We start from the raw sequence: 21,984 nt of genomic DNA on the forward strand, positions 1-21,984 counted from the left end.
CCCTCCGTGGGTGTTTCCGTGACACACTCAGGTGCCTCAGGCGGAACACCCATGGCCCCGACAGGACAAAATGGCGGCGGCGCCGTGAGGCGTCACGGGACAGCCCGCTGGGGGCGACCGCGAGCGCGTTACGTGGGCGCCCCCCCGCCTGCTGGCGCGGTGTGTGCTGGGAGTTCGGAGGCCGCCGCGGCGCCTGAGGGAGCTCGGTCGCCATTTTGTGCCTCTCGCTCGGTGCGGGGCGGCCGCGCGGGCGCTGCGGCTCTGACGGAGCGGTTGGCTCTCCTGCTCTGTAGGTCGAGGTGACGCCGCCATGGGCCGTAAGAAGAAGAAGCAGCTGAAGCCTTGGTGCTGGTATCCTTTTGTGTAGGACGCGGCGGCTGTGTAGAGCTGGGTGGGGGAGGGGAGCGGAGCGGCGCGGCCTGGCGCGGTTGGGGCTCGGTCCCGTCCCGTCTCGTCCCGTCTCGTCCCGAGATGGGACTCAGCCGTTCTCCCCACGCTCGTTACGGTTTGTCTCGGTGCTTGGCCCTGTTCCAGCACTGTGCTCCTCGGGACGGGGCCTGGTCCGTGCCCTTCCTGTGCTCCCCATTCCCCGCGCGGCCTCAGGCCCGCTGCCGTCGCCCTCGCCGAGGCCGCGGCCTCCCCTCCGATGCCTGAAGCCGGGACGGCGGGAAATGAAAAAGGGTCTTTATCCCTCGCGAGGGAGGATATTAAAGGGAGAAAATCCTGCTGCTAATAAATACATTTATTCACGGGGTGGGGGGTGGTTGGGGATGTGGGTAAAATAGAATTTTTTATAACTTTTTTCTTCGTGAAGAGGGGAGCTTTCAATTTGTAATTGCTGCATCATGATCAGGTTTAATTTTTCAGTGTCCTGAAATACTGGTGGATTTTCATTTGATCGCCCGTTCAGAATGTGCTCACCTTTGTGGACTGATTACACATTTACTTTTTCTCTTACGCTTCTGTCCTTTAGGGTTGTTTAATAAAGGAATTTAAAAGGTGCTCTGAGCTATTTTACCATTTTGTCTTGGAAGACATCTGTGCTTGTTTGAGACATTGATTTGTTTCACGTTTTGGTGGAAGCAAGGCACACATTGTGCTAGCAGTGTTAACATTTTTTTAATAATAAATAGCAAACGTGTATTTGTCTCACCTAAGAAAATGTGTGGAGTGTTTGCTGAAATATCAATGATGACCCACAGAAAGGAAATGCAGTTTGCCTGTTTGGTTACATAGATGTCCAAACAGTTTTTTGCTTAAAATATTTCTTTATAAAAGAGGATTTTTCAGTTACTGCAGCAAATTATGATGTGTCATAAAAACTGATAGCTGGATAACTGGAAGAGGAAGGGCATTTTTAACTAAAACCTTTGTTCTCTTTAATGATTGTTAGTTGCTAGTAGTTGATTAAAGAGGCACTTCTGAGTCATTTGCATAATTTTCCTTCTGCTGATTTCAAGCCTGTTTCTCCTTTAATGCTGTAGCAGCGTTCACACCCCTGAAAGGAAAGGAAAAATAGGTAGGACTTGAAAACCATGAGTCAAACAATATGGAATCAAGTGATGATTCTGACTGCGTGCAGACACCTTCCCACTTTGATACCTGTGTAAAGAGGGGTGTGCTGAATCCAACAAGGGTGTTTGGTTTCAGACATCCATGAAATACTTGTCACCCTTTGAATGCTCAGAAATGCTTCTTGTGCCTTTCTTTTGCTTCAGGAAAAATCACACTGGTGCTAATTACCTTAGTCCTATCTAAAAGGTCACTTCCAGTATTAAATGTTTCCTTAACAGTCTTTACTAGGTATTGTAATAGGGATTTTGATGATGAGAAAATTCTTATACAGCATCAAAAAGCAAAGCACTTTAAATGCCATATATGTCATAAGAAACTGTATACAGGACCTGGTTTAGCTATACACTGCATGCAGGTAAGGAGTTTCAGATTTACATGAGCTTTTCTTTACAGTATCTAACATTTAAATGAAGTGTCCTTAAGAAGGTGGGGGTTCAGGGCTTCCAGAGTCTTTAAAACTGATGAGAAAAAGACAGCAATGACCTGTTTGCAGCAAAGGAGTCCAGCTGTGTCAGCAGTAAAACAGCCACTGTGCAGTAGAGGTTCTGGCCAGGAGTTTTGTAAGAGTGAAGGAATTGTGCTGTCTTGGTTTTTCTAAGTTTATGTAAGTTGGTTTTAGGGGTAATAGTAGTTACTAGAGATTAGGAAGCACAGATCAAGAAAATGCTTCACCAGAGAGATTATTCCTATTAAGGATAATCCATTTCTGTCTTGAAACTTCCTGAAGAACACAGAGAATTTACCCTGAATTGTGGTCAGCAGGGTTTATGTGTGTGTTTTTTTGTTTTTTTTTCATTAGGTACATAAAGAAACAATAGATGCTGTTCCAAATGCTATTCCTGGAAGAACAGACATTGAACTGGAAATCTATGGAATGGAAGGCATTCCAGAAAAAGATATGGAGGAACGGAGGCGGTTACTTGAACAAAAAACTCAGGGTAAGGTGTAATGTGGCTGATTGTCTGTTATTTCCCTGGTGTGTTCCTTACCCAGCTGTGGCACTTAGTGAGGGTGGGATTTAATGTGTTCTCTGACAGCAATTTGCCAGCCATGTGGGAGGCTGGGAGGGATTTTTTTGTTGTTGTTCCTGCCAGAACAGCTACAACAATTACATAATGAATATGGGCATGGTAATTTATTTGTGAGGATAAGGGAAGGAAAGGCTAGAGGTAAAACTATCCTGATTCCCAAATGTGTCAGTTTCTTTGCTGTTCAGACATGCCTTTGGTTGAGCTGCTTTGGTTTATGTTGGACAGCATGACATTGACACGAGGGCAGATCTCTCTGTATGTTCAGGGTCGTGGCAGTGTGAGTCATGTTCCTTCCCTTTATTTGTGGCTGTAGATGGGCTCACACAGCATTTTCTTTGTATTTCTGTGACTTTCTGAACACTGACAGGGTTTGAATTTTGCTATTAATTTTGTAGAATATAATTTGTGTTGTTTGACCATATGCATTGTACTGTCTGCAGAGAGCCAGAAAAAGAAACAGCAGGATGATTCTGATGAGTATGAAGATGATGAATCTGCAGCTTCAACTTCATTTCAACCCCAGCAAGTTCAGCCACAGCAGGGGTACATTCCCCCAATGGCACAGCCAGGTTTGCCTCCTGTGCCAGGTGCACCAGGGATGCCTCCAGGTGAGAGGGTGTGTTAGCTAGTTGCTGAAAACCTCAGTAGAAACATGAATTGCTGCTTGTATACACGAGTAATAATCTGCCCTTTTAATGCTGCGGTCACAGAATAGTTCTGGAAGGTGCAGATTTGCAGTTTCTTACTTTCTTCCCCTGTTTGCACGAGCATGTCTTCCTTGGAGGTCTAGATTCAGGTACCTAATGCTGCCATGTAGATTGGAGGCATGTGGTAGTGAGACAGGTTAGTGCTTCAAACAGAAGTCTACCAGTGATGCTTGTTCATGGTGTTATATAAGGTTTTGGAAACAGGGCAGAAAGTATCTGCTGTGTATCTGGAGACTGCTAACACAGAACAGGCCGTTTATGTGCAGGCCACAGATAAAGTGAGGAAAGAATTCTGATCAGTGAGTGAAGAATGGTCTCTTCTTGTAACGAGATGTCTTCTTTGGAGACTGCTAAAAAATTCACAATCGCGCAGGGCTGAGGACAATCAGTCAAAGTCAGATTTGCAGATAGTATTTATATTGTGCTGTTTGTAAGCAAAATTTTAAAACCCGGTCCTTTAAAACTTTCTGTAAAGTATTTATCCAATGTAAACTTACTAGATGACATTTGTTAGCAACTGTATGTTGTCAGAGTTGTTGAAAATTTGTATTTTTTTTTAAGGTATACCCCCATTAATGGCAGGTGTTCCACCTATGATGCCTGGAATGCCTCCAGTTATGCCTGGAATGCCACCTGGGTGAGTACAAGAAAGATTTATTATTACATGTTCATACTGCATTTTAAGTTGTCACAGAAAAAGTAAAGCTAAATAAAAAAAACGTACATAGGGAATTGTGGAATACGTAACCTAAATACTAAGACTGACCAAAGAGCTCGATGGCTGTAAACCAACATGTAAAATACGGCCAAACTGAGTGTATGTATAAAGTATCTTACCTCTCTCCTGACTTAATAATTGTTATGTAATAGTATATTAATATAAAATTCTGTTGTGTTGGTTTAGAGCCTTCTGTGAGCCACGGTTCCTTTGTGTATTGCACATATGTTGTGCGTCTGATTATCAGTCATCAACATAACAGGAGAAAAGTAATGGATAGTGTTTATTTTTCTTGTGTTTTGGGCAAAAGATGTTGGTTTTTATGCTTGTTTGGGGTTGACACCATACCCTATCACAATGTGTTTGGAAATTCACAGTTAGATTTTTGATTTTGTCATAAATTTTCACAGATTACATCAACAGAGAAAATACATGCAGTCATTTTGTGGTGGAAACATGTAAGCATCTCATTAATGTAATTCTAGGTTCATTCATTATGCCATTTTATGTCATGTTTTTGATAAGCTGGAAATTGTATTACTGAAAATCTTTGAGTATTGCCTAAGAATTTGGGGAAGGTGTCTGGTTAGGTTTTGTTACTGTATAGTACGTGAAGGCTTTATGCTTTTGTGTAAATTAATATTACAAAACTGTATGTGAAGTGCATTCCACAAAACAGTAACCAAATAGACCCTTAGAGACTTAAAGCCTCTCTTGAACCAGAGCTTGAACAGCTCTGTGTGCTCGATCCTTCACACTGCAGGACATTCTGCAGGAGCTCACTTTAATCTAAACTTTATATTCACTGAGGTGAAAGCTCATTCTCTTCTGAGACATAAATTTTGTTTTAACAGTCTTTGAATTTAAAAATCATACCATAGTTAAACATGGTGTGGATGCTCATCAGAACTTCAGCTTTTCTGGGTGGAAACTCAACAGAATTTAATCAGGTTGTCTGATAGTCCTGGTGAAATTTCTTGTTAACTTCAGGTGAATGTTATGTCACCCTAAAAACACAAATGAATTTGCCAAAACATCACTGCATTTCATTTTGGGAGGAGAGGGTGGTGTTGCATTATGTTTTTGTCTACTCTGATATAAAATACTGCTTACTTAACCTGATTAACTTTTGTTTAAAAATGACCAAAGAATTAGGAGACAGGAAGCAACTTCAGTTTTAGTGTGACACCAGTTCTAGCACGATGCAGTTTCTCATAAAGACATTCTTCTGGGGCAGCAGGCACTGAGCATCCAGCACTTGTTTTGATGTTTGCTGGGGGGCAGGACACACGTTAACCTTCTCCAGCCAAAAAAGGGATGATGGGTCTGTGTTCCCAGTCATTGCTGCTTCTGCAGTGCTTGTTCCCTGTGTAGCAGTGATAGATGAGTTGAGAGCAGAAATCAGACTTGCCAGAATGAATGCTCACCTGCTCATGGGATTTGGTCTGAAAGCAGCAATGGTGAAGGTGTCTTGACTGTGTCATACAAACAAAAACTGCTTCTTGGTGGGGTTTTGGTTTGTACTTAGTGGGGTTTTGGTTTTTCAGCTTCTCTTACTCACTAAACAGTAAATGTTCCTTTATTTTGTTTCCCTAATCCCTTTTTGAATGTCTGCCAAGAATGAAGCAAACTTAAGCTACACTTGTTTGTTCCCTGTGAAGGGCTCATACATAGTCATCTAGGAAAAGAAACCAAACCCATTTTTAATATGGAGGAAAAATACGTTACAGTGAGGACTTCTCATATTAAAAAACCAAAATCCCACTTTATCATTAGTGTATGGGGTGTTTCCTGGAACTGAAACTCAGGAAGCTTTCTTGCCCTGTCTGCTCTGCTTTTGTCAGTATTTTTTGGTAGTTCTACAGCTTTGGGTTATCTGCCAGTCAGTGTCAAAGAGGAGTAATAGCAGATGTACAGTGAGTGTAGTGTGATTGCAGCTAGCTGGTTTTCCTACATTCAGATTCCATGAGGGTACTGAGATCAGGTTCTTGGAACACTCTGCTGCAGCTCCTAGTCTGAGAGAGATTTCAAGAGACACTAGTTCTGGAAATCGCATAATAGAGGAAGTGAGATCTTGAGAAATTAAAGTTCAAATAAGTATTTGGGGTTTTGGGTGCTGGGTTATGTTGTGGTTTTGTTCTTGTGGAGTCAGTTGGTTTGGAATTGCCTCTCTTGAGAGCTGCCTGAAATTATTTACCATTATTTTTTATCTAATACAGGGATGTGCCAATTGTCTTAGTGCTTTATCATGAGTGTTTATACCAGTGCTTGTTTTCTGTTCAATAGGATGATGCCAATGGGTGGAATGATGCCTCCTGGGCCAGGAATCCCACCTCTTATGCCTGGTATGCCACCAGGTAGGTCAGGGTTGTCGAACTCGTACTATGGTGAGAGTTTAATTATATTTATTTATTTCCTCTAAGATGTAGGATTTATGTAAAGAACAGACTTATGCCACCACCCACCACCTTGATGTGGTTGGATTGCCAGAGAAGCCAGTCTTGTGCAGAGGTGGTTGATTATAGCTTCTGATTATAAATAATCATTTGAGTATTATATGCCATTGTTAAAGTAAAAAATAGAATACAGTTTTGAGGTTTTATTGCACTTTCTCACACTGTTGTGTTGCCTGGTCTCTCTTCGTACCTTTTGTAAATTAATGTTTGTGGCTGCAGTTGGAAAATAGTAATGACTGAAAATGTGGAAAGTGGGGAATAGTGTTGGTGGTTTACCCAACTAATGAGCCTGCCGTGTGAAGAAACTTTACTGAAATTATGGTCTCTTACCACCATAGCTAGAAAATATGTTTCTTGAACTTGTGCAGCTCTTAAGCAGCCCTGAGTTCCCTGGGTGTTCCACCTGACCTGTAGCTGTGTGGTAATTAATGAACCTGAGATTTGCTGGTTGGCTTGATGGAACCCATGGGAGCTGTTAACTTCCCACTGACCCTCTCCTAGAGCTCCACACACACCAAATGCAGGTGTTGTGGTGACACTACATAATGTCCCAGTCCACTTTACTGATGACCCCAGCAAAGGTCACAGTTCTGGTACTGTTCAGAAACGGTTTAGTCTCTCTAAGATTTTGTAACAGTGTCATCCATGTTTTTAGCAGTGCGGGTGCAGTGTGTCAGAAACAGTTGCTTCATTAATTGTATGGGTTTATTGAGAGCATGAACTTCATCACTGTGGCTTTAGTGAAAAACAACTTAATCCAGCATTGCTCTGAAGTGTTTGATCATTGACTGGTGACTGCTGGCATTACCCTTCATCATGTTCTATTTTACTGTTGCCTTAAAGATACATCTTGTAGTGGGAAACTTTGTTCTAAGGAACACTGGGAACGGGATTGTCTAAAGGAATATTTGTGTTTCCTGGAGCCTGATCCGTCGCCCGTTGTTTGTGGTTTGTAGGGATGCCCCCACCAGTTGGGCCTCGGCCTGGCATGCCTCCAATGACACAAGCACAGCCTGTTACAGCCCCAGGCATTCTGAACCGGCCTCCAGCTCCTGCTGCAACGGCACCCACCCCACAACCTCCAGTTACTAAACCACTCTTCCCAAGCGCAGGGCAGGTAAGGTATCCCAGAGCCTGGAATCTCTTGTTATATTTCTCTAATTGCCACCATGTCAATAGTACCTGTTTTTTACTGAGGAGGTGGAAGAAATGACTGGTTCAGGTTTTTGCTTGAGTTCATGTTTAAGTTTAATTCAGTGTAGTGCTTGAATGAATTTTAAAAGATTTGTTTGTCTTGAAACAGCTGTGAAACCAGACAGTTCTGTAAGCACTGGGAAGAAAGAAGTAGGCAGAACACTCTTAAACACCTTTAGTTTGTTGTTTATAAGGGAACTTCGGGTGGGTGAAGAGATGTGTTAGCTACAGGAATCTGATTGCATGGCACTCTCCCTAAAATTTCCAAATTAAAAATCTTGACATGACTTGTTCTCAGCTGTTCTCATAATGGGCTCTCTAGTGATAAATGGATGAACTTATTCTGTAGTCTGGTTAAACTGGTTAAACATTGCCTGAGTTAGGAGGGTGTTTTTTACTTCAGAAAGTTTAGGAGTACATCAGTGTAGTGAAAAGTTAATTTAAATGTTTTGGGGAGGGAAGTGGGGAATCGATAGTGGCTTGTGACCTCTTCCCTTGAAATGCACTTGTTCGTAGGTCCTGAAGTTTTTGCTTGCTTTCAAGTACATTGCAGAAGCCTTTGTAAGGTGCTGTTTGCATTTTGGGCTTCTGCAGGGAAGACATGTGTACAAAAATAGTCCTTTCATAAGAAAGGGCTTAGTATAAGAAATCCTTTCATCTGGATACTTTCCACCCATTTGTTTGGAGACTTTTCACTGTTTCCTTTCTTTTATGCTACAGATGGGGACACCTGTCACAAGCTCAAGTACAGCTTCCTCCAATTCAGAAAGTCTCTCAGCATCTTCTAACGCTCTGTTTCCTAGCACAGCACAAGTACGCAGGAAGTCACAGTTTCAAACAAATTGCTTTGCAACTTAACCCTTTGAACCGTTCTGTAAAATCTAAAATTGACTAAACATCTTCAGATATTTTGTGTTATATTCCTGATTATGTTTAGCTGGTAAAACTGCCGAGTCCTTGATGATGAGTTGCATCTTGCCAGAAATAGCATGTCAAAGTGCCCAATTTTTCTTAGTGTGAAAGAATGAAATGTTACATCCTGGTTCTAAAGGGTTAAAAGAGCATGAAAGCAGTTTAATGCATTTTAGTGGGCAGTGGTTAGCTTGATGCATGGTGAAGGCTTTTTAGTTTATGTTGTTTAATAAGGCACATCATAATGTAGGGAATTTTAAACTTGCATTATGTGCAAAATGTTAATTTTTTTTTTATTGGGGGTTCAGATAATTGTAAATATGCAGTGGCTAGAAACAAAAGCATTCTCTCATAACTGAGGTTTACTTTGGAGATTGTTGTGTCTTTTGAGACAGCTTTGCGAAACAGACTTCTACAGGGTTTTTGTAACAGAAGTGTAGGAGAGATAAGTGTTAGAATCTCTAGTGACCTCTTACCGGCTTCTATTAATTCTTCATTCACAAATAAGATTAAAGTTCTGTAGATAGACAAAGTACTTTGTGAAAGTACTGCAGTGTGTTTTCAGAGAACACTTAAAGCCCTGACACAACAGAGCTTTCTTAAATGTTTGATTAAAATATTTCTTAAGTACCTTATTTTAATGAATACTAGCTCTTTGAGCTGTACTCTAAACTAATGGTTGCTAAAAAATGTGAATTTAAGGAAAGAATATGAATTTATACAAGATGTACCCATTTGCCAGATTCAGTGTTTGAGATAAAATAGTGGGCTGTTTTTTTCTTTGTTGTTCCTTTGTTGTTGTGGCTTTTTACCTGCAAATTTTAGACTTTCCAGTGTGTGTGTGTATATGTGTACGTACTGGGGTTTATTTTGTCTCGGTTTCAGTTGCTCTAGTACGCAGTAAGGCTGAACTTTACTTTTGTCAAGCTTGTTATAATTATGTATCTCACTGGAAGCTTTCAGAGGTCTAACAGTCATCATTTAAGTTTTCTTCTGCTTTGAGAAACAAATATTGAGCTGTCTCTGTGTTTCACAGGCTGCAGCAGCTGTGCCAGGGCCAGTTGGTACTGATTTCAAACCTTTGAATTCCACACCTGCAACAACAACGGAACCCCCCAAACCAACATTCCCTGCTTATACACAGTCTACAGCCTCAACCACTAGCACGACAAACAGCACTGCAGCTAAAGCAGCTACATCTATCACAAGTAAGCCTGCTACCCTCACAACAACCAGTGCAACCAGTAAGTTGATCCATCCAGATGAGGATATATCACTGGTAAGTTAGTACGTTTTCATTGTCCTACTGAAAAATGCGATTTGTGATGATATAGCAGGTTAAATGGAATTTCATCTGTGCTCTGCATTATGTGTATTTTAGTAATAGAAGAAATGTAACTGAGGGAACTTCACTTTGATTGCAAAGTGATGAGTGGCATATTGCAATGATCGTGCTGCAGACTAAGCCTTAGTTTTGGTGGTGGTGGGAAATCTCTGTACCCAAAATACAGTTTGGACTTCTACTGCATGTGTCTTAAACTTGAAGCTAACTAGGTCTGGGTAATAAGTGTAGAACAAAAGACTGAACAGTTAGAAGTTATTTTGGTGCTATTACAGCAGTTAGAAATACGGAATTTATGGATAAAACGAATGAACATTAATTACAGTTCAGAGATCTTTAGAAAAGGCTGTATTTTAACTGGGGGAAGGGGAGAATTTGAGTTCCATGCTCAAATTGGTCTGTATTAAGGAAGAAAGTCTGCAGCCCCTACTGCTGCTACGTAATGTTATTTGTAGTCTTTGAATTTGTAAAGTAGTTAAAATAGTTTACTAATCTACTTTGTTGCACCTCTATTTACTTTGGTTTTGGTGAGTTTTAACACAGTGGGTTGTGGTTGTCTCTTCTGGTTTTAGGAAGAGAGAAGGGCACAGTTGCCTAAATACCAGCGCAATCTTCCTCGACCAGGCCAGGCTGCCCTGGGTAATCCACCAGTTGGACCAATTGGAGGTATGATGCCACCACAACCAGGAATTCCTCCACAACAACAAGGAATGAGACCTCCCATGCCACCTCATGGTAATCATAAGTTTCCCAACTTCCTGCTTTTGAAAAGATTTGTGAGGTTGCCTATGCTAGCAGGGAGGGGTGAAGCTTTTCACAAAATGCACTTCTCACTATTTAAAAAAAAAAAATTAAAAATTATTCTTTGCATCTTAACTGTTCTGTTTATAGGTCAGTATGGTGCTCATCACCAGGGCATGCCAGGATATCTTCCTGGAGCAATGCCTCCATACGGTCAGGGACCCCCGATGGTGCCCCCGTACCAGAGTGGACCTCCTCGCCCTCCGATGGGAATGAGACCGCCCGTAATGTCGCAAGGTGGCCGCTACTGATGCTCCTACTCACACTCTAATAGGTTTGGAGATTAAACCTTTTCTCATCTTGTGCTGTTAATATAGCCGAGCTTCCGTCAATTAAGGCTTCATTGTGACTTTAAAAAAAATAAGTATCTTCCCACATGCAAGGAGCTATTGGACATTCTTATTTTACATGGGAAAAATTATTTGGAATAATAACAGGAACTTTTCCTGATGTTGCAATTTATACTGTATGGCTTCTTTTTCATGTTTCATCTAGGTTTTTAGAAGTGAAGTATAGTAAATATGGTTCGTTAAATTGTGAAGGCGCTGGAATTACATGAACATACCACCTTAAAGGCAAGTTCTGTAATGTTACGTTGCTATTTGTGAAATTATGCCTTCACAGCGCTTCAAGTGCTGTTGGACTTCATGTCCCCAACATAGTTTGGTGAGGGCTGTAACTGTTCCCAACTACTTGTACATGAAAGTCTGAACTTGTAACAATATTTAATGTATTTAGAGTTCCTCCTGTTCCAGGGTTTAAGTAAATTGACCCACTAAGGTCATGTGACTTTTCTGTACTGTTATAAACTTCATTGTAATAAAAGAGGAGAAAAATTTATATGCCTTTTTATTCGTGACCAGCCGTGGACAACTGCCTGAAAGGTTTGTACAGATGCATGCCTTGGTAGTCGTTGGTGTAATGAACACAATTATTGGTGCTGTTTTGGTAAAGTCTGACTGAATTCCTTGTTCTAAAAAGTCACTCCTTAGCTGTACATCCGAGGAGACAAAGACCTGTACACTTATTAACTGACCCCTCAAAACTGAGGCTGCAGGAGGCACATCCTAACTCTTGGTTGTAACTTCTCTTAATGCTTATGTTTTTTTATTTGTGATTTTTTTTGTCCTCAATAAATTTTAAATGATTTCTAGTCCTGGCACTTGTTTGTAGGATGTGAAAGTGCTCTGAGTACATCCTAGTGCCATGGTATGTCCCATTAATTCACTCTGCAACTGACACTTTTTAACGTGCGAATGGAGGTGAATTTTAGGAGCCTTTTAGGTGAAGATTTCTAGAAGCTTAGGTGCATGGCACATGGGTGAGTGACTTCCAGTTGATGTATTGAAGTTGACCTGCAAAAGAGAAATGGTAGCTTAACCCTCTTAATGCATAGAAGAGGCAAAGCGGGCAAGAGTAATGTGTTGTATGATGTGTTTTTACTTCAGAAGTTCAGAATTTCATGTTTTGGCAGTCTCTGAAAGGTGAGCCATCTGTAACCATCTGTTGTGTCCTATGATGAAATGTCTGAGTTTTCTTGACCCATTCAGTGAAAGTTTTTGGAGTAAAAGACCTTTTTATCAGAGAGGTCTTCACGCTATGAATTAGTTATTTCTCTTGTTTATAAGAGTTGAGTGGCAAGTTCCTGTTAAGGTAGTAATTAAGTCAGATGTGTTCCTGGGTTGTATCTCTGCTCAGAATGTAGAAGGGAGACTTTGGAGGGGAGGGAAGTGAGAGCCTCTCTGGCCTCTTCTCAACGGGGAAAAAAATGGTGAATTTTTCATTTGCAGGTCAACTTTAAATACATGTTCCAGCCTCAAGCCTTATCTGCAGTTTAATTAATGGGGATATATCTCTTCTTTAGGGTAGGGATCATCAGCATTTTTGTGTTATTCATAGATGTTTTTCTAGATGGCGGAAGTTTTTCACTTAATTATAATACTGAGCATTATTGGCTCTGTTTCTTGGAAGTCTTGAGTTTTTTTAGCTGCACTGAAGTACTTCATGTGGCTTTATTCTGTACTGTCTCTTAAAAGTACAAAAATACAGTACAGCTAAAATACTACATTGTCTCAGCTTCTGACCTGTGGTCACAGAATGTCTCAAAAGCACTAGAGAATCCAGTGCAGTCTAGTTACAGCTGAATGGCCTCCGTTTAACCATTAAGAATTGCCAGGCACTTTTTTCTGAAGTGTTCAGCAGTTTTAAGACCATAACTCCAAGCCTCTGTTGAGAAGCAGTTCTCTCTGATCACTGGTACCTACTGATCACCTGTCAGATGTGCAGTATTTGCCTTGCAAATGTGCTGAGTGCGCCTTGATGTCAGTTCTTTTGTTAGCTCTTCATCTTGCTTTAGACATTAATCTAACAGATAAAACTTGTTTTGCTGACGCAGCGCTTTGATAATCTGGGTTTCTTCTGTTTACCTAATTAGGAAAATTATGAAACGCTGAGGAGATTTTTACAAGGTCTTACAGTTGTCCATTTTATAATATTACACATAAAATTCATTCATTATAAAGTGATAGTAACTACTGCTTGTAAAACTATAAAACTTCCTGCTTTTTCTGAATATCTCATTGGTGCTCTAAGGATGCTTTGCCCTTCTGCCCCAGTCAAGGAAATTCCTTCTCCCTTTGATGTCCTTCTATAATTTTCCTTATGTTGTTTTCAGACCCCTACTTTTCCTGGGATAAAACCTTATTGCATGCACTGTTAACTCAGCATATTCTGCAGGTTGTATTAATTTTCACTCTTTTAAATGGTGAATGTCTCATTCTTACAATGGTGCCATTTTGTAGCTAATACTGCATAGACTTCAAGCTTGAATGCATTTTGAGAATGATCTTTTCTTGCTAGTAATGTTATGAAAATCCCTTGAGTGCGTACTGCCACATGTATTTCATTGGTACTTGCATACAAGCAGGTGAACAGTTTTTCCATGATTTTCACATGGATACTTTCCTGCTCCTGTCATTCCTGTGCAATAAGAGCTGTGATGTGGCTGCCTTTAGTCTTCAGTTACTCTTGTCTCTTGTGTGATTCTTCTGTAAACAGGCAGGTGTCTCAGTGCCTGTGTTGTCTGTTGGTCCCTACCTTCATTTCTTTGGATACTGCTTCTTAATGTTCAGAGAGTTGGATTTATGGTGCATTTACCTGAAACCAGTAAAACTACTTTGAATGTAATAGTTATATAAAGACAAATACTTGGTTTACAGTACCAAGTATAATAACATAGCTCTGCCAGCAAAATCCCTGATGTAATGCAGCTGTGAAAACAGGGTTTTGCTTTAGCTGATATCTTCCTGGAAAGAGATTGCAGAAGCCTTTATGATTACAGAAAGGCATATATTTTATAGCTGTTGTAGGACCCTAGTGATGTAATTACATAGACAGAAGCTTTGCTTTTTAGTTGTTGCCTAAATTTGCCATGGCAGATCTTGCAGTAAATTTTTTTTACACTTGCCAAGTGCATTTTGACTAGTCTTGAAATTGCAGTATAATGCAAATGTTGAATACAAAAAACTAAACTACCAGAAAATTTCAGACATAGGTGGGAAAATAGGTTTAACAACAACCACAAAAGCCAGAATTTATAGCATCTAGGACTGTGTATGTAGAAGGTTCTCAATTATTTTATGCATGGTCTCACAATATCGTAATAAGCAGCTGATCTTGAGGGCACAGTGGATGAGACTGGCATGAAAGAACCTTGAAAAAGCCTGGGTTAGTTTGTTAGAAGTCTTTATATAACTCTTCCATACTGCCACTAGAATAGCCTTCTGCCATTGGCGAAGTTGCTTTAAATAAAATACTACTTAGCTGGCTGATGTAGACTGAAAATTTCTGAAACCTTTGGATTGCTTTTCTTTTTCTTCCACAGGTGAGATTTTAGGTGCTGATAATAAATTTGAGGCTGGGCTGTTTATCTAGTAACAGTGGATAACTATTCCTCGCTCTGTGCATGCATGGGACAGTGTAAAAAGAAGCTTCTAGAAACACACAGCTGCATCTTCTTTCTGCCAGTATTGTAGTCTGTGGAACACTTGAGCAGTACTGACATAGAACTGGATAACTTAATATCTTAAAATGTGGATGAAATTGAATGGGATAGATAACCTGCAGTTATTTCATAGGAATCAAAGAACTCTGGATACAGGATGAAAACTAAAATACCAAGATTACTTCAGTTTTATGCACAGCAGGAAGGGCATTATGACCTTCAGTTAAATTGAGACTGATACACCAGTCCATGAGCTGGGGCCACAATTTGAAATGGTAACTAATGACACTTCCTAGTGAATGTCTTAATAATTGTACTGGTCTAGTTTCTACATGAACACTTAAGGCAAAGGTGAACATTTTCAGTGGCTGGTGGAATCTTTTCATGAACTAGAACAACAAATACTATCAGTTACGGGAAAAATGCCCCAAGACAACTGACTGATGTTCCATTGATCAAGATGCAAAGCAAAACAAGCTGTCCAATTCAGACATAGCTACCAACTCCAAAAAATACTGTTTGGGCCTAGGAAAAGAGGTGCTATAGCAGTAATTTTCTTTTGTTTGCTTGATCACTGGAATTTTGTAAATTTTGAATGCATGTCTTTCACTTAATTGGGTCATGTTTTTTCTAAAATTTAAATTTTTCTTCTTCCTATAGCCCTGCCATAGGACAGGCTGAGGCAGAGTCTCAGTGTTGCCCTGTTCAGTCTGAGGCAAGTGGGATTTATTTTATTCATTCTGGGGGCTTTCACAGCTTTATGGCTGTTGGATATTTATGTCCCCAAACTTGCAGCAAGTTTGGTGAAGGCCCCTAAATTTATTTTAATTTAGGTTTTTTATTCTCTTTTGGTAGATGGGCTCTATATTAATATTTATCTTTTTATTATCACTGTGTTTTTAAGAGTCTTAAGGGGAGGGAACCTGTTTTAAGATGTGTGGGTGCCTTTTCTCTTAAAGGAGTGCATTTTCTTCAAGGCTGCTCAGGTAGTCCTTAAGCCACACTGCCCCTCCCCATCTTTTTCTGCATTGCATTTGTGCTGTATTTGTTTTTGGGTTTGGTAGTGTTGATTTTGTGTAGTCTCTGAATTAGTGGCATGTAAATACCAATTATTAATTTGTTCTCTTCTGAGGAGATGCATCTATTGAAAAGCTTAAAATAGGTTTGAACTAGTAAGTTAATTGCTACAAAATTGTGTAGCCCAAATTAGAGAATATAGTTTCTTTGAAGAAGACTGAGCTGTTAATACTGCTCTGTGTGTCAGCTGCACCTCAACAAATATTAATGTAGAGCCCTGCGAAGAAGTAGAGATCAGATCCAGCATGGTAACACAGAACAGAAGAGTGAGAAATCAAAGCTGCAGATTTTTCAGTTTGCTGGTTTCTGGGAGAACCTTTTCCTCAATCTCTCAAATACGTCAAATTTGAGAATATTTTGACTATTGCAACAATAGTAAGAGTTGAAATACTGTTTTTTGAAACCTTGTGAAATTCTGTTGCATATTCAAAATTTGCTTTATTTGAAGTTCCTTCTTTCACACAATGACTAACAAAAATTTCTGCCCTTTGTGAAGAAAAAAGTGCTTATTCTGTTCCAGATCCATTGGTTGTGAATGCTTGAGGTTGCTTAAAGACGACTTCAGCTTCAGAACAGCAGGTTTTGCCCAAGGAGGTCTTGCAGCATATCAGTAGTGAAATACTAAATAAACAAATGTAGGAGTCTGGTTTGACCTTTTTTTTTGGTTCTTTGAGATATTTTTAAAGTTGGCAGTGAGGCTTTTTTATGAGCACAGGCTCTGTTTCTTTTCTTCAAGATTTTGCCATATGATCCCTTACAGGATTTCAAGTCATTTTAATTCAAGGATAGAATTGTAATAAACTTAAGATTGGATTGCACATTGCTGTTGTACCCTTCTTTGTTTGTACTCTGCCCTTTGCATTTTTCCTGGAGAAGGGCCCCCAGAATCCCTGTCTGACTGGAAAGTTAACATATCCTTGTTAACTGTTTAAGAATGGTTATTGAGCATGGTCTTTGCTAATTCATCTGTGGTGTTCCCCCTGATAACAGTGAAGATGGGAATAACTCTTCAAGAGAGATGACTGCAACTAGTATTTCTTTCACTTAATTTATAGGAGCATTTGGCTTAGTTCTTATTTCCCTGGAATGTCTAAGGAAACTGTTTAACCCAAAATAATACATCGTGGAGCTTGTACTTCTTGCTTTAAGTATCTGAATCTCTTAAGAGTCTGAAAATAAAAAATAGGCAAATTTCAAATGCCTCTTTATTTTGAGGGATGAAGTGTGTTCTTAGTTACATTCCAGTATTGCAGCTCTCATTGCCGCAGCTCATGTATCACGAAGTTGTACATCTTTTTGTTAGTGAAATTTCTTTACTAAAGGTGACAGTATTTCAGTGACATGACTTTTATAGAATTTAACAACATGAGGTCTTGGAGTTCAGTTTTTTTAACCTTAAGTAGGGGGCACATAACTTTTTTTAAGGAGCCAGGGTTACTGATACTCTGCTAAATTGGGTAAATTGGCAACTGATCTATCAAACAAGAAAAGTAACTCAGAGATGGGGTAAATAAAAGTTCTTTGTGCGCAGTATGTACTTTAAAAAAATATGTGTGCTTGCAATCAAAACAATCAGACCAGGGAAACAGTGGTAGTGACTGGGTTCTGTAAGAATGCAGCTGCCTGTGACTGCTGTGTTGTCTGTCATGGTTGGGCTAGGTTGGAGGTAGTTTAGAGGAAATAAAGTTTAGGGACAGCCAATTAAGGGATCAGGATGAATCAAAGTGTTTGTAAAATGAGGTAAATAAAGGTTCTTTCTGAAGTTCTGAAAAACACTTGGTGAGAGATTTCTGACACACTGTAAGCAACAGCTTAGTGCAGTCTTACTGCCAGAGCAATCAATTTTGCCAGTAAGGCTCTGTTAAAAGAAATGCAGTTTTACTGCAGTTGTAGGAAGGTGTGGCTGAGGGGGCTGAGCACTGGAGCCTGCTGCTTTGGCAGCCAGCCATATCCTGTCCTGAAGCACGGGATCCAGGGTGTTATCCTAAGCTGTTTGTTCCTGGCATCTCACCGAGTCAGTTTTGACTGTTCCTGGTATGAATAATTGTGAGGCTTGGTATTTATGTACCTGGACACTTGTGAATAGTGAGGCCCTTGCACCTTCGGGACAAGTTTACAGTAACCTCTTCTTGCAGTAGGGACAGTCAGCAACACTGCTGTTATAATGGCAGTGAATTTGACTTCTGCAGAAATATTGTCTTGAGCTTACTTGCCTTAAGATTTTTCTTAAGGACATAAAGAAGTGACAGTTTTGAGAAAATAGTAGAATTTTAATGCCAATATCATCTTAACTAAAAGCAGAGAAGCACATGACATTGAGAGCATGAAATCTTCCTTACAAATTCTCTTGTTAGCGGTTAAAGTTTATCTCTCTGATGGCTAACTGCCTTATACAAGGTTCAAGCTTCTAACATCTTAAACTTTTTTCCCGTAAATTTTGTCTAAAAGTCTACCATATTCCCAGGTACTATATTCAGAAAGGGGGCATGGGTTGTAGAATTTCAGCTTCTGCTGCTCTGAGTAACGAATATGTATAACTGGTTTTTGCTAACAGCAATTTTAATTACCAGAAATGAATGCAGTACAACCAAAGGAAGCTATTTCACCATCTCCCAGCTAAAAAAGTTACGTAATGCTTTGAGATAAAGATGTCATGTAGGGCTTTTTTTCTTTTCTCTTTTTTTTCATTGAGTTACTTGCATTGAATTTTAGCTTCTTTCTCATAAATTTAAGTGGGAAAAAATACATTTTGCTCTTTCACTTGTAAAGTTCAGAATAAGAAAACACACGTTAAGACTTTAATGAAGGAACCTGGCAATGTAAGTATTGTAATTTCCTTTATGTTTTTAGTAGGCAACAGGTGACCTTGTTAAACTTAGAGGTTATGTATGAAAAATCAGGGCAGATTGAAAGAAGTAGTTTTATAGTTGCCTTTACTTCATATGCTTTTCTTAAGCAACAAATAGCAGTAATTGAAGTTTGGCAGCTTTTTTTCTTTTTTTTTTTTCTTTTTTTTTTCTTTTTCTTTTTTTTTTTTTTAATCTAAATTATGGGTTAAACACCTTGGTTTAATACAATTTGTGTTTCTGTTAACTAGCAGCAGAATTTCAGCATTTGCTACTTACTGGTAGAGAAGAAAAATTCCACAGAACTGCCAGTACAGGTTAGTTTAATCTGTAAGTACCTGATGTTCCTATTTGAAATAATTTGTTCAAATGATACCACATAAATACCTGAGGGGAATTTTGGTCTCTGAACTGTGATTGTTACCTTCTACTCATTCCAGTAGTGAGGGAACAGACTAGACTTTTTTTGGAAGATCTGTAATTGATTTAACTGTGTTTGTGGACAGGTAAAAAAATACTGCAAGCACCTTTAAGGAAAATTTAATACAGAATCTTGACAAGCAGCCTTTGATGTTACTGAAGAGTGTGAAAATCTGAAATCACTGTGGTAACATGCTAATATTAATGAGGCTGTTTTTTATCGGCAAACCAACAGGATCCTGTGTTTGTTGTGTTGGGGATTAAGCATTTCTGCTTAAGCATTTGTAAGAATCCATAGCAGTTTGTAATCTTCCATTTTCTTTAGCTATTGCTAATTACCCTTTTCACCCACAGATTTTTTACTCTAGGCCAGTAAGCCAGGAGATTGTTCATGTATGTTTTTTAAATTATGTATTTATTACTTCTGTTAGTTCATTTCAGCACTTCAGAGGCTACCTACAAATGTGGTTTTGTCCAACTGTTTTATACTCCAGAGTTACTGCTCTGCCTCTCTTTTAATTCTGCCCTAATCCATATTCCCAGAAATACTGGTATTTTATTTCTGTTGTATAGAATATTTTATACTTTAAAATAGGAAAGATTCTTTGTGAATGGATAAAAGATTCAGCTTTCTCTGGAATGGCTGCATACACTTATTTCTATTTAGACTTTGTATATCTCATCTCTGCCTATCAGCACGAAGAGATGAAAACTTTTTCTGTGCTGTAGCACAGCACAGAGATCCAGGACTGGATGGGCTGTAAGACAGTGCTTTAATTCTCTTTTTAAGGCCATGATGTCCCACTCTGAATTTGAGGGGCTTTTGACGTCACTGATGGATTATTAGTTTGTACTGGGAAGGTCATAGTTAGGTGGTAGCTAAACAGACACTCAGTTTTGCCAGCTCATTTGAAGGGTCTAGAGTGGGTTTATGAGTGACTTGCCACTTCCAGCAGAATTGCTTGTTTTAGGGTTCTGAAATCTTAAATGGTGCTGCAGAATTCATCATAAAAACACAGTTTCAAGGCAATTGTGTCGTTCCAGGTTTTAGAATAGTTGGACTTGCAGCCCATTGCCTGCTGTCTTCCCTACATCAGTTCTTGGTAATTTGCACTAAATTGCTTTGCCTTCAAAATGAGCTACAGGCAGATTTCTGACAGATGTTCCATAGGTTTTTCTTCCTAGAAGGGAAAAAAAAAAAAGGGAAGTTGTACATCAATATTTGTAATTTAGATTTATCTCTGTTTGCTTAACCTTAATTGCAGGTGTACAAGAATAAAAGGGATACCTTGTTCTGAGGCCATTACCCTGTTAACAAAATGTATCCATACTTTACACCCTCTGTGGTTGACCCTCGCTGATACTTAATGCAATGCTCCAAACGGAAGTTGGAGGCAGTAACTGCTTTTGGCTCCTCAATTACCTTACCAAGTCCTGGTTTTGGCAGTGGTTGGATGCAGACCTACACTACTTGTACACCAGCCTGGCAGTCAGTGGGGTAACTAAAGGGCAGAGTGTGTTCCTTAGTGTCTTAACAAAAAAAAGTGCATTTCTCCAGGATAGATTGTAGTAGAACTCTGGTAGAACATCATCTCTTTGTGAAACTTTAAATGGCAATTACTTACGGTACTTTTTGGTAGAATCAAGTCTATTTTCTTTTGAGGTAGGACTGAAACAATACTGGAAATTTGAACTTTGATTACCAGGTGAGCAGTGTTAAATTGTAGCTCAACTTCGGACACACCATCAGAGCAGCTGACCATTGTAAAGTGCTTCAGCTGTCTTCCCTCCCAGTTCTGGTACTGTGTGTTTGGAACAGTTTGTCATTTGCCACTATTTCCTTAGACTCCTTGCTGACTCCCAGTTGCCCTTTTAGACTTTCTGGTCACTGTGCAGCAAACCCAAAACAAGCAAACCCCAAGCTAGTTTTAGTACCTTCATAAAGGACCTTTAAGCACACGAGTGAATAGTGTCCCCTCTCGGTAGCAGTATGCCACAGAAGTTAGTGTGTTGTGGAAGGGTTTTTTTTCTATAACTTGATACTTCTTTTGTGTTAAGTGTTATGAAAGGGCTGGGATTACTGATCTTTCTCAAAAGACAGGTGATGGCAAAATACTGATGTTGAATTTAATTCAAGAAAGTGAGAGACTGGTAAGTATGTGCACTTTAATGCATGCAAATAATAGTAACAATAACAAGCTTAATTTTGTAGCATTCAGTTTACAAAGAAGAGTAAAAGAACGGAGCTAACGTCATTTGCATCCACTGGGAACCTTCTCTGAACTGTTCTTCAGGAATGGGTCTCATTGCACATATCTGTAATGTGTGATCCTTTTGTAACAGTCTCTGATTAAACAGAAGTGAACCACTGTTTCTGTGTATTTTTTTCTCCTCTTGAAAGCCTATTTAAATTATTGCAAATTATTATGGTGGGAATAACTAGGTACCAGCTTTTGATTCTCTCTAAGCTGTAGAGACTCATTTGTGTGAGCTCTGACTTAGAGTGGAGACAAATCCTAGCTTCTAACTTGTAACTCCTTTTGCTGTTGATCCGCTGTCCTGCTACATGTACTGTACAAAGCTATTGAAGTTGGAACTGTACAAAGCTATTGAAGTTGGAAGAGTCAGAATGTGAAGGAGAGGTTTCTGACATTTTCGTAAAAGTTGATGGCATGGACATGCTGGGAGAGGCTCTGTTCTAAACCTTTTTTGAGCAAAGTGCTGGAGAGATGAGGTAGCTTGGGAGATGGGTATCCTTGCACCTCCTGTGTATGGGATAAGAATGGGTTACTTACTGTGCTAGGCTGGTTGGTCTTATTTAGCTAGCACTGTTCACTCATAGGTTAATTTCTGACAGGTGCTAAAGGGAAGATAAATTGATATTTTAATGCTATGATATGGA

At 39.6% G+C, this 21,984-nt stretch overlaps 1 protein-coding gene across 12 annotated transcripts; it reads left to right on the forward strand.

The window, feature by feature from the left end:
- The first annotated feature begins 161 nt into the window (after window positions 1-161).
- ZNF207 (zinc finger protein 207) lies at window positions 162-20,496 on the forward strand. Of its 12 annotated transcripts, none has more exons than XR_005703557.2 (14): window positions 166-351; window positions 1,804-1,930; window positions 2,375-2,513; window positions 3,047-3,214; window positions 3,875-3,950; window positions 6,318-6,388; window positions 7,444-7,604; window positions 8,402-8,494; window positions 9,630-9,872; window positions 10,508-10,670; window positions 10,827-11,010; window positions 11,232-11,311; window positions 15,400-15,454; window positions 18,914-20,496. XR_005703557.2 is itself a non-coding variant. In XM_040082032.2 (12 exons), the coding sequence occupies exons 1-12, from the start codon at window positions 311-313 to the stop codon at window positions 10,985-10,987; spliced, it is 1,491 nt and encodes a 496-aa protein (XP_039937966.1). In that variant the 5' UTR covers window positions 165-310; the 3' UTR covers window positions 10,988-11,576. The 12 variants fall into 12 exon arrangements, 7 of the variants coding, with proteins under 7 accessions (XP_039937962.1, XP_039937966.1, XP_039937961.1 ...); XR_005703558.2 differs by having other exon boundaries at window positions 18,917-20,496; XR_005703559.2 differs by lacking the exon at window positions 8,402-8,494 and having other exon boundaries at window positions 164-351; window positions 6,318-6,418.
- The last annotated feature ends 1,488 nt before the right edge of the window (window positions 20,497-21,984 follow it).

The sequence above is a fragment of the Hirundo rustica genome, chromosome 18 (genome assembly GCF_015227805.2).
Source record: "Hirundo rustica isolate bHirRus1 chromosome 18, bHirRus1.pri.v3, whole genome shotgun sequence".
Taxonomy (NCBI): domain Eukaryota; kingdom Metazoa; phylum Chordata; class Aves; order Passeriformes; family Hirundinidae; genus Hirundo; species Hirundo rustica.

What these genes read in the sequence shown, in the direction of transcription:
- ZNF207 (XM_040082032.2), top strand. Translation starts at nt 311, where the DNA reads ATGGGCCGTAAGAAGAAGAAGCAGCTGAAGCCTTGGTGCTG. An exon ending in ATGCCTGGAATGCCACCTGG is followed by an intron (nt 3,951 to 4,441) that starts GTGAGTACAAGA and finishes AAATTTTCACAG; the next exon opens with ATTACATCAACAGAGAAAAT. An exon ending in CAGATGAGGATATATCACTG is followed by an intron (nt 9,873 to 10,507) that starts GTAAGTTAGTAC and finishes TTCTGGTTTTAG; the next exon opens with GAAGAGAGAAGGGCACAGTT.